This window comes from Orycteropus afer, unplaced genomic scaffold (assembly GCF_000298275.1).
Source record: "Orycteropus afer afer isolate SDZICR_OR568_19922 unplaced genomic scaffold, OryAfe1.0 scaffold00010, whole genome shotgun sequence".
Classification (NCBI taxonomy): Eukaryota; Metazoa; Chordata; class Mammalia; order Tubulidentata; family Orycteropodidae; genus Orycteropus; species Orycteropus afer.
The window spans coordinates 13,315,072-13,327,959 of NW_006921597.1; the positions used below are offsets into that span (position 1 = coordinate 13,315,072).

At 37.3% G+C, this 12,888-nt stretch overlaps 1 protein-coding gene across 1 annotated transcript in view; it reads left to right on the forward strand.

Moving 5' to 3' along the window:
- PHTF1 (putative homeodomain transcription factor 1) overlaps window positions 1-12,888 on the forward strand; it is a 57,323-nt gene that overhangs the window by 12,838 nt on the left and 31,597 nt on the right. Inside the window, exons 6-14 of the mRNA XM_007949061.2 lie at window positions 435-572; window positions 1,406-1,565; window positions 2,896-3,069; window positions 3,179-3,268; window positions 4,206-4,427; window positions 8,410-8,538; window positions 8,940-9,212; window positions 9,975-10,106; window positions 10,595-10,681. Coding sequence (XP_007947252.1) covers window positions 435-572; window positions 1,406-1,565; window positions 2,896-3,069; window positions 3,179-3,268; window positions 4,206-4,427; window positions 8,410-8,538; window positions 8,940-9,212; window positions 9,975-10,106; window positions 10,595-10,681 — 1,405 coding nt within the window. The remainder of the gene's footprint in view (window positions 1-434; window positions 573-1,405; window positions 1,566-2,895; window positions 3,070-3,178; window positions 3,269-4,205; window positions 4,428-8,409; window positions 8,539-8,939; window positions 9,213-9,974; window positions 10,107-10,594; window positions 10,682-12,888) is intronic.

Here is a 12,888-nt window from a genome sequence, read left to right on the forward strand (position 1 = left end):
ATCCTACTTCCATAGTGATACTGCCTCGGAAACCCAAGGAGGGGTCGCTATGAGTCGGGGCTGACTCGACGGCACATAACAACAACAACAACAACGTTTCTGATCAACTCAATGGCAGTGAGTTTGGTTTGGTTTCAGTTGAATGTTTCTGAATAGCTGTTCTGAATCTTTAATGACTGAACAAAATGATAGCACAGAACTTTGCAATTTATCACCTTTGTTAATTTATACTAATTTTATATATTCCCAATTGCTTCTTCTGCTACATAACCTGTATTTGCCTTTCAATCAGAAATGTTCTTACATAATTAATTCTTATTATATCATGTTCACTATACTTGATTTCAGGGCGTAAGCTGATGGTGTACATTAGGCAGAAATAGAGAAGGTCTTGAATACTCTGAAGTTGTTAAATTTTTATTTTTATTTTGTAGAAAATTACGAAAAACTGCAAATGGTGATGGGAACCGAGAAAATGGAAATAACTCCTCTTCTGATAAAGTCAAAGGAGTAGAAACTTTGGAATCTATACCCTTTATTAGTGGTTTTTGGGGGAGTCTCATTGGCAACAGGTGGGAAGACTAAGACTGGAATTTTGCTTGATTTCATATTCACATTAGTATTTACATAGTATACAATATAATCAGGTCATATGAATAAGCAGGGTAGGCGTGTTATTGTGATGTGATCGTTAAGGATTCTTTGTTATATTTTCTATAATTCCAGTATTCTATCATAAAACTTTCATTCTGTTTGCTCTTTAATGACTTTTTAGACTACAGATTATAAAAATGTAAATACTCTGAAGGATTATATATTTTAAACCATATTGGCCAACATTTTGAGAGAAAGAAGGGTTTATAAAAATCAAGTGTTTTTCAGTGTGAGCTGACATCCTTTTAGAAATGGTATCCTGTGTAGCACAGAAGGAGAAATGGATCAGAGACAAATTTTACCTAGTTAATGATTTTGCAGGTCGTGACAGCAAATGGGACTGAACGTTCAGGGGTAGTTAGGAGTGTTCATGAAAGAGTTGAGGGCTGCTGAATTTTGAAGATGGGTAGCATTTACATAGACGGAAAGGAGAGGGGAAGACATTCTATGAAGTAGCATTAACAAGCAAGAGGAGGTAGGACACGGCATGGTGTTTGAGAGAGAAAGTGGAGAAGACTGTGAATTGATTTTCACAGTCTGCTCCACTGAAAAGTAAAGGCTTCCTCTCAATTAATTGGCACAAGTCTTTTCTTTCTATTGCCTTAGCAAACTAGAGGCCTGACAAATATGACTTCTGAATTTTCTCGACTTCCAGAATAATATATTACACTCCTCAGAAGACAATGATTTCATCAAAGATGTTACTTTTAGAAAACTAGTTAGTGATTTTTTTCTTCCTTTTTGAAAATAGGACTAAGAGAGTACAATTAATATCTAACAAAGGGACTGAAACAGAGAATGACTCAAGTTGTCTGCATCCTATCATTAAGAAGAGACAATGTCGACCAGAGATTAGAATGTGGCAAACAAGAGAGAAATCAAAATTTTCGGATGGAGATAAGTCCTGTAGGGTAAGGTTTAGATGAGTATAAATACAACAAAATCTTTCCTTTGCTATGTAAAACAGTCCTATTCTTAGACTTTGCTACAGATACAAAATAAGTACTAATAGGTTTGTATAATTTGACTTAACAAATAAATGGAATGTAAAACCCATAGGACATGAAAAGAAAAATATCAGATGAAGACTGTAATTTATTCTTAATATTTCTAGGACTTCTTGTTGTATGCTGTCAAGTTGATTCTGACTTGTAGTGACTTTATATGACAGAGTAGAACTGCCCTGTAGGGTTTCCTAGGCTGTAATGTTTATGAGAGCAGATTGCCACCAGGCTGGGTTCAAACCATCAACCTTTTAGTTAGGAGGCAAGCTCTTAACCTTTGTACCACCAGGGTTCCTTTCCAGGGCTAGTGCTTGTTACTGAATCTGCTGTGGATCCAGCCTTAACAGTAAGTAGGCTGGTAGATATAATACACAGATTAGTGTCGAGGCTGCTGTGTCATATCCCAGAGAAATAATGATAATATAGAGTTCCCTGGGTGGTACAAATGTCTTGGCTTATGGTTAGTAACGTGCTCAGCTTCTAACGGAAAACTTGGAGGTTTGAATCAACTCAGAAGTACCTTGGAAGAAAGACCTGACAATGTACTTCCAAAAACTCAGTCACTGTCATCCTTACGAGGTACAGTTCTACTCTGGCATGCATGGGGTGGCCAAGAGTCAGAATCAACTCCATGACAACTGTTTTTTTTTTTTAATTAATGATAGTATAATAACGGTTTGAGAAACTGTTTTCTAGGTAGACTTGATCTGTCCTCTGTCTAAAACTAACTACATTTTTACTTTATAGTCTTGAAATAGTTTCCTTATTTTTTAGACTGTGGCATTAAAGACATAAAATTGACTGACATTTTATTGAGTCATTATTAGAACCAGGCACTGTTCCAAGTACTTTACACGTAATAACTCATTTTCTTCAACCACTCTGTCAGGTAGATGCTTTTATTATTACTTTTCAGATCAGGAAACTGAGCCCCAGTGAGGTTTAGTAACTTGCCTAAGTTTATACTGCTAGTAAATAGAAGAGCTGTGATTTACACTTAAAGTTAGAATTGAGCCTATGTTTTTAATCACCCCGTAATACTGCCACATCATTTAGGCTGTTTAGTTTCAAGTTCCTTATTTTTCTTTGCTGCTATCAAGTAATATATAGATTTGTTCAGTTTGGGTTTAGTTTACTTCTATGGCTTTTTTGTTTTTGCATGCTTTGTTTTTACATATGCAGCATAGTAGACTGTTCTGCACTGTTCCCTGTGAAGGTATTGCTATTTTCTTTGTAGGAGGCTTTTAGACATTTGGGTAATGGAATTTCTGATGATCTGTCAAGTGAGGAAGATGGTGAAGCACAGACACAGATGATATTACTGCGTAGGAGCGTGGAAGGGGCCTCAAGTGACAATGGCTATGAAGTTAAGAATAGAAAATCAGTACTTTCAAGGCACCTAAATGCTCAGGTAATTTTTATTTTAGTTGATAAAAGTATAAGACTTAATTGTTAAATCCTTGAATAGTAACCAGGTATTTAACCTGTCTTTCTTTGGTTTGTTGGTTTAATTTTGTCAGGTAAAGAAAACCACTTCAAGGTGGTGTCATCTCGTGCGGGATTCAGATAGTGTAGCTGAATCAGAATTTGAATCAGCAGCTTTCAGCCAGGTAAAGTATCCTTTTGAGAGATCAAGGAGTATTTTTCAGTATAATGACTTTATCAATTTCTTTTTTTATTGGTTGCCCAAAAGTAGTAGTCAGATTTGCCTGTACCTTCCCCTCCCTGCCTTATAGTCCTTCTGTCTAGCAGCTTTTAGATCTCTGCTCACCCCCAGAAAGAGAATGAACTCTTGAAGTTACCCTTTTACACTAATCTTAAAAGTATCATAGGTGATACTCTGAAAGAGATTATTTAATCCCTAAGTGATGAGGAAGTTACTTAATATTCACTTGGAATATGGAGTTTATTCTTAAATATTATTCCTCTATAAGGGAGATTGACACTGATGAGGACAGATTTTTGAGAAAAGATTGGAACAGTAAATCTCATTGTGAAAACCAGTGCATGTACTGTTAACATTTGGAATATTTTGATTTAGAAGTGTGCAGAACAGATGGTGGTGATGTGATTTGGTTTTGTTTTCATTGACAAAACAGGTAGGGTCACGGAAAAACGTTCATATTTATGTTTGTACTGCAGAAGGAGTAGATTGTCTATCCTTATCCTCTGCCTGATTATCCTTTTTCATGGACTTTTGGACATGATTAGGTCTACCATCAAGCTCACAATATTTAAAGTAGGGGATGCTTTGGCTATTCAGTAGGCTCAGCTAAGCCAATTAGAGAGAGTCTCTGGGTTTACTTGCAGGAATCACTGTACTCCAGGACCCTTTAGTTAGCAATCCCTAATAACTTCTTAGAGGGAGTTCTTTTAAAGCCCTGCTTATGTATTATCAGTGTGTGAAGTCTTGTGAACAAATGAATATATGGTGGTTGACTTATAAAAGCTTGCCAACCATTACAATAGTTAACTTGCGTGAGTTTTGTTTCAGATGTATAATTGTTTTTAAAAATGAATGAAAATATATACCTTTTTCCACTGAAGGGCTCTAGATCTGGCATGAATGGTGGCTCTCGAAATCTCAACATGTCAAGAAGAGACTCAGAAAGCACTCGCCATGATTCAGAGACTGAGGATATGTTATGGGATGATCTGCTGCATGGCCCAGAGTGCCGGTCATCTGTCACTAGTGACAGCGAGGGGGCCCAAGTGAATACCCTTCACTCAGGGACCAAACGTGACTCCAAAGAGGATGTTTTTCAGCAGGTCTGTGAAGGCAGTGATGATAGCAGCTAAGATTTATTGTATCTCATCATGTGCTGGGCACTGTGTTATCTCATTTAACTTCATAATAATCCTCTAAGGCAAATGCTATTACTATCCCCAGTTTAGAGATGAGGAAATTGAGCACACCCTGCGAGTGAAGATACTGGGATTTGAACTCAGGGAGAAGGACTCTTCCTGAGTTGCCCCACACTTAAACTTTTCTTTATAATACTTTTCTCATTATTTTCCGTAGAATGATCTTTGATGTTCATTTTATATGATCAAAGCTATTCGAATGGCAGGTCTACCTTATACTATATATTGATAAACATCACAGTATTGTATGTGACTTACTAGGAATTAGCATTTCTTCTATAAAAATATATAAATCAAATGATACCTTTCATTTCAGGTTTTATATTAGTATAAAAGTAGATAACCTAGAATTGTAGATGCCTTAGAAGGTATTTCAACCTTCCAACCTGTGTAGGAGGAATTCTTTCCCCACTTGTAATGTGGTCATAATAGTTCATACTTGGGGCTGTTGTAAAATATCTAATGAGATAACATGAAGTGCTTAGCACAGTGTCTGGCAAAAAGGAAATGATAAGTAAATGTTAGCACTATCCCTGTCAGATTATCAGTCACCCTTTGCTTAAATACTACTGAGAGAGTGCTTGTTATTTCATGAGATGGCTTGTTCCACTACTGCTAGATAGATGGAATGATTGAGAAATGGTTATCTTTAGCTGGATCTGTCTCTCTGTTATTTCCATCCATCAATTCTACTTTGGTATTTCTAGGGCGATAAAAATTAAGTCTGCCTACTCTTCCACATAGCAACCTTTCATATGTTTGAGTGACAGTTATCAGGACTCTCTAGTTTTTTTTTCTTGAGGCTAAATATTTCCACCAAACCAAAAAAACCAAACTCACTGCTATCAAGCCAGATCCAACTCATAGCAACCCCGCCTTGGATTTCTGAGGCAGTATCTCTGGAAGTAGATTGTCTGACCTTCCTTCTGAGGAGTAGCTGGTGGGTTTGAACTGCCAGCCTTCTGGTTAGCAGTCAAATGCCTTAGGCACTACACCACCAGAGCTCCTAAATAGTGAATGATGAGTATACATTTGTTTGTTATTTAATTTTCTTGATTCTAAGATACCGTTGATTTAGGTTATGTATTTTCTTATGTAACCTAAATCCCATGTCAATAGATATATACAGTTTTTAAAAAGTAACAAGAAACAGCGTATCTTTTTCTCATTAAAATTTTGTTACTTTCTCCAATTTTGCCTCTAAGTTTGAATCTAAATATTCTTTATGTTCAGTCTGAAGGTTCTTCTAAATTATATTAACCTGATGCTCTGGGGTTATGTAGTTACAGTTATAAATAGCATCATGATGATCTTGACCTCTTGAGCACTTTTGGGATTTACAGTGTAATTTTAAGGCATATCTAAGAATAATTATGGAAGATGAACTCCCATGTCAAATGGAATTCATCACTCCCAATTCCCTCTGCCCAACCTGCTCATCTTCTTTTATTTCCCATATTTCTTAATACCACCTACCACAAGGCAGAAACCTTGGAGTCCTTCTTGACTCCACCAGTCAAGAAGTCTAATCAGTGAGCACGTTCTCTTGATTCTTCTCTCTAAATATCTGAATCTCTCCACTTGTTTCCACTTTGTTTGGTAAAGCCATCATCATCTCTTATCCAGATTGTTAAAACAGCATCTATAGGCTTGCCCTACTTTGTTTCGTTTTTCACACTGCAGCCAGAGCGATGCTTCTAAATCTGATACCATTCCATTTAAATTCTTTAGTTGCTATTTTCTTCATTCTGGATTATTTGCTTCTGATCCTTTATTTGCTCAGATAGAATCTCATCTCTGAGCATTCCCTCCCTGCTTTTTGTTGTTTGTGGAGTATACCAGCCCCTATCTACTTCTGGCCTTTAACATACTGCTTTCTTTGCCTGGAACACATTTCCCTCTAACACCCTTTCCTTTAGCTCACTCCTTTATTATTCTTCAGGTTTGGTTTGAATGATTCTTTCTTTAGGAAACCTTTCTTTCATTCAGGCATACCTCAGAGATACTGAGGGTTCAGTTCCAGACTACTGCCATAAAGCAAATAACTCAATAAAGCAAGTTACATGAATGCCTTGGTTTTCTGTGCATATAAGAGTAATGTTTACACTATACTATAGTCTTACTAAGTGCAAAAGTGTTTTTGAAAAAGTTTGAAATGTAAAAATTACCAAAATATGGCACAGAGGCACAAAGTGAGCATTTGCTGTTGCACTGATGGACTTGCTTAATGCAGGGCTGCCACAAGCCTTTAATTTGTAAAGAATGCAGTATCTGTGAAGTGCAATAAAGTGAAGTGCAATAAAATGAGGTATGCCTGTACTTCAAAAGCACTCCTTCCTTCCCTTACCATGCCATGTAATAACTATTTATTTAATTATGTCTTCTTTAGATGTCAGGAAACTCCTTGCTATCAAGGACCACATCTGTCTTGTTCTCCATTATAGCCATAGTTCATGTTACATAGTAGGTGCTTCATAAATAATTGTTGGATAAATCAACGAGTTGATGAGTAAATCAATAAATGTTCAGTATTGTGCTGAGTATTGTGGTGGAAAGAGAGGAAATGTACAGTGTTTATTTATTTTCTAGAAACTTGTGTTTTAGTTTGCAGAGAAGATGATTATATGGGACATAAGTAAAGGACGCTTTACTGTAGTTGCTGTTAGGTGCCATCGAGTCAGTTGCGACTCACAGCTACCCTGCGTACCACAGAACATAACACTGCCTGGTCCTGTGCCCTTCTCACAATTGTTGCCATGTTTGAGCCCATTGTTGCAGCTGCTGTGTTAGTTGCTCTCATTGAGGGCTTTCCCCTTTTGACCTCTGAAAACCTTGTGAAAAGCAGTGAAACATTGTCTGATATAGTGCCAGAAAGAACACTATAGAAGCTGCATATAATTAGATGTTAATTAGTCTGATAATAGACTGCGAATAAAGCTTTTTAATTTCAGAGAATAGCAATTAGTGAAGCCTGTGATAGTCAAAGAAAGACCATATTGGAGAAATGGAACTTCAACTAGTATTTGAAGAATTAGGTATGATATGTCAGTAGGAAGTGGGGGTTTGTTTTATTTTGACTTTCTCCTGTAGGTTTTCTATGCTCTTCTGTGTCCAGAGAAAGGCTTAACTCCTCAGTCATTCACAATGTGATGTGTAAGGCTTCTTAGTGCCTTTCCTACCTAACTTTCTCCTATTCCCAGAGTCATCTTATTACTCTAGAGATACTTTCTTCAATGTCCCATGAGTACAGTAAGCTTGTTCACATTTCCATACTTTTAGCAACTTTGGAGATTATGGAATCCTACCTCTCCTCATTATAGAAGACCTTTAACCAGATAGGGAAAAAGGTTTTAGTTAAGAAAAATGGATCACCCCTCAAGCCAGAAACTCCTTGGCTCAACTTTCAGCCAAATGATAGACAAGTCTATAAAGTGAGCAGTAATACCAGCGACGTACACACCAATTAGAACAACCATACGAGGTCAAAAGGGAGAATTTTCCCAGGGTTAAAGCTAAGATGGCAGGAAGGGGTAGGAAAGAAGGGCAAAGGGAAACGGTAAACGCAGGGAGGAAGTGGAAAGAGTGCTGTTACATTGTGGGGATTGCAATAAGTTGTCACAAAACAAAATGTGTATGAATCGTTGAATAGAAAACCAATTTGCTCTGTAAATTTTCACCCAAATCACAATTTAAACAAAGAAGAAAAAGGAACCAGAAATCAGTATCATGGAAGTACTTATTGGAGTGATGATGAGTTCTGTGGGGGAGAGAATAGAATGATTAGACTGAAGATTGGCAAATATAGTCTAGGGGCTGGACAAAGGGGGAAAACTAATAGAGGAAAGAAAGGAGTGGATGCAAACAGTAATATATTTTTTCTTCTCAGAACCATTTATTCTGGCTTCAGAACTCAAGTCCTGCCTCTGATCGAGTTAGTGCAATAATCTGGGAAGGGAATGAGTGCAAAAAGATGGATATGTCTGTGTTGGAAATAAGTGGCATCATTATGAGCAGGGTAAGGTTTAATAAGTTTCCAGACTTTTCAAATCTAGTTAGTGATAAGCAGCTATTTCATAGAATCGACTTAGTGATCAAAACAATGTGATTCTGGTTTTGAAACACAAATGTATACATAAATTTTGTAGTCAGAGTGTGTAGTTGAGAGTGTGATTTTTATTCTTTACATATAGTATGATCTCTATTAGCACGATCAGTTTCTCAGTTATGCTCCACAAATATTCCTTATGTCATTTAAGCCTAATTTTTAATAAGGTCTACAAGTCATAAGTCTGTATGTAATTTAAAAATTTTACTTCTGTTTACCTATATTTAATAATCTAAGTAGTATTTGGTAAATACTGCTTATGATTCCATTTGGCTCTGCAATAATGATGGAAATTTTAAATTAATCCCCAGGTTAATGCATATCAGCAAGGAGTAGGTTATCAGATGCTGGGAAATGTCGTCACCATTGGATTAGCATTTTTTCCTTTTGTATATCGACTTTTCCGTGAGAAGAGCCTTGACCAACTTAAGTCCATTTCTGCTGAGGAGATTTTGACACTCTTTTGTGGGGCACCACCAGTTATACCTATTATTATTTTGTCTGTAATTAATTTTTTTGAACGATTGTGTCTTACTTGGATGTTTTTTTTTATGATGTGTGTGGCAGAGAGAACATATAAACAGGTCAGTAGAAAAATAAGTAAAATTTCTTTTGTCTTTTTGTATGTGATATTCCATTGCAGTGTTTTTATTTTCTTCATTTGTTGTTTTCTCTGAAAGTTAATATGAATTATGAAGGATTGATAGTGGACTTTTTGTGTTTTTTGACTTAACATTTGTGATATTGATTCTTATTTCCAATGGACTATTTTAATCTGAAATTTTGTTGAGCTTTGTGTGTAGGAATAAGTGGCTTAGCCAGTGAGTGAACCTAGCAGACTGCCAAGCATCTGCACCTCAATGTGCCTTTGGTGTTTTTTATTTGTAGCATATGTAGTAATTCTCAATGATAATGTTTTTGTGAAAAATGGACAACTGAGAAATAAATTTATTAGAAAGTTGGTAGGAGCTATGGATTGAAGACTTAATATTGAGATATGCACAAGAAATGTGATTTTGAATGGAGACACTGGGGAGTAACCCAGAAGCCTGTATAAACATTTTGGAGTTTGTGAAGTTGAGGAGTCACAAAGGTCGCCAAAGACTGTGCCTTGCAAATATCAAGAGTGTACCATATTGTGAAAAATTGTAATGTGGTTTAGAAGCAACAGAATCGTGAACTATTAAATAATTTTTTTCACTTAATCACTTGATCACTGATTAGAATTCCATCCTTTTAAACATTTTTAATATGCTGGGAATATTGCCTACAATTATAAAAATAAACACACATAGACATATAACATACATTTTACTTTGTGATTTTTTATTTTTAACCTCCTCTAGAGATTTTTATTTGCAAAACTCTTCAGCCATATTACATCTGCCAGGAAAGCTAGGAAATATGAAATACCTCATTTCAGACTTAAAAAGGTGGAGAACATTAAAATATGGCTATCACTTCGCTCCTATCTAAAGGTGAGTTTTATCTGATTAACAATAGAATATATTCAGAAATATGCAGAGAACACACTCATTGAAGTTTCTAGAAGTTTCTCAGGCAGTGTAGTCCTGCATATTGTGCATATCATATCAGTGGCTGAAGAATTGTCTAGACATCAAGTCATATATGATCTATCTGCAAAGCTTAGAGAGGAAAAACAAAATTTAAATTTCCTGAGATGGAGTGATCCATTAAATACTGGGTTTTTCCCCTAGCTTTTGGGGAAATATTCTAGCTGAAAATATGCTATTGAACCAGTCACCCTTTAATTTGGAAAGACATCTATTTCAGTGCTTAATTAAAGTTGAAAATGTCCAAAATATTTTAAAATACTAATGGGAACTTATCTCTATAAACATTTATTTTCATTTAACGTTATAAAATTCAGAATGTTAACGATGTGAGGCCCACTGCTGCTGCAGACAGTGATTCCAAATGCTAACCACTGTATCTCACTCCACAGAGACGGGGCCCTCAGCGTTCAGTGGATGTCGTGGTGTCTTCTGTCTTCTTACTGACACTATCGATTGCTTTCATTTGTTGTGCACAGGTAAAAGTTTTATCTGTTTTAATGAAAAGTGGAGATTTTGTTACAGGATTCATCATCTGTTTTATATCAAGCCACTGTGTGTTTCTTAAATATATTTACTTTTTTAAATTTAGTGTATCTACATTTGTTTTTAGGAGTCCTGGTAGCATAGTGCCTAAGGCACTCGACTGCTAACCAGAAGGCTGGCGATTCAAACCCACCAGCCACTCCTCGGAAGGAAGGTTCAAACCCACCAGCCACTCCTTGGAAGGAAGGTTGGGCAATCTACCGCCATAGTGATACTGCCTCGGAAACCCAAGGAGGGGTCGCTATGAGTCGGGTCCAACTTGACGGCACGTAACAACAACAACAACAACAACATTTATTTTTGCTGTTTTGGATACTTGTTAATTTCTCTAATTTTCTGAAAGGTTATTGTTGTTAAGTGCTGTTGAGCTGACTCTGCTCATAGCCACCCTGTGTATAATGCAATTAAAAGTTGCCCTGTCCTGCACCGTCCTCACAATCCTTGTCATGCTTGAGCTCATCCTTGCAGCCCCAGTATCAATCCATCTTGTTGAGGGTCTTCATCTTTTTTGCTGACCCTCTACTTTACCAAGCATGATATCCTTCTCCAGGCACTGGTCCCTTCCGACAACATGACCAGAATAGGTGAGATGAAGTCTGATCATTCTCGCTTCCAAGGAGCATTCTGGTTGCACTTCTTCCAAGATAGATTTATTCATTTTTCTGGCAGCCCATGGTGTTTTCAGTATCCTTTGCCAGCACCACAATTCAAAGGTATCAACTCTTCTTCGTTGTTCCTTATTCATTGCCTAGCTTTCACATACATATGGGGGTAAAAAAAAACAAACCTCAAATTCACTGCCATCCTGTCGATTCTGACTCGTAGCAGTCCCCACTGGGTTTCTGAAGCTGTAAATCTTTATGGAAGTAGATTGCCCCATTTTCCTTCTGTGGAGCAGCTGGTGGGTTAGAACTGCTGACCTTCTGGTTAGCAGTCAAATGCCTTATCCATTATGCCACCAGAGCTCCTTACATGCATATGAGGTGATTGAAAATACCATGGCTTATTTTAGGTGTACCTTAAGTTTTTTAGTGACATCTTTGCTCCTTAACACTTTAAAGAGGTCTTTTGCAACAGATATTCCCAGTGCAATACAAAGCCTGATTTCTTGACAGGCTGCTTCCATGGTTGTTGATTGTGGATCCAAATAAAGTGAAATCCCTGACAACTTCAGTCTTTTCTCCACTTATCGTAATGTTGCTTATTGGTCCAGTTGTGAGGAGTTTTGTTTTCTTTATGTTGAGGTGTAATCCATACCAAAGGCTGTAGTCTTTGATTTTCATCAGTAAGTGCTTCAATCATTTTCTTTTTCTTTTTTTTTTTTTTTTGACTTTTTTTTTTAATTGTGATTTGGGTGAAGATTTACAGAGCAAATTCACTTTCCATATAGCAGTTTACATATAGTTTGTCTCATGACATTGACCACAGTTTACCACAATGCAACAGCTTCCCTCGTGCTTCCTCCCCATAGTTACCTCTTCCCTGTGTCCATCCCTCCATGGACTCCTGCCCCCTAAGCTGTCTCCCTGTGCATAGGCAGCCTTTCTTTCTCAATGATTGTGCTCTCCAGGGAGTGTATCTACCTCAGGTAAATGTTCAGCTCATATGCCTGTCTTTTGTTTGGCTTGAAACCACAGGTGTGGGTTCAATTCCAGACCTGAAGGGCAACTAGGGGCCATAGTCTCAGTGGTTCCACCAGGCTCTATCAGTCCAACAAACCTGGTTTCCCTCCCCCAATTTTTTTTTCTCCAAATGATTTTTAGTTTTGTTCCATTGTTTTCCCTCTCTATCAAGGATCTGCTACACAGATCCCCTTCCAAGTGGATAACAGTGGTAGCCGGGCATCATCTAGTTCTTCTGGTCTCATAGTTGTATAGGCTGCAGATCAGATGGTGTACCAGTCGCTAGGACTAATTGTTTCCATAAATTTTGGTTTTCTTTATTCTTCTTGGCTCTGGACAAGGCGAGACCCATCGTTGCATCTAGATGGCAGCTTGCTAGCTTTTAAGATCCCAGTCGCTACTTGCCAAAGTAGGAGGTGGAACAATGTTTTATATAGTATGCTATGCCAATTGAGGTTGATGTCCCCTGCGACTATGGTCCCAAGCATGCAGGTTCAACTACTCAGTTGCTCTGAGTA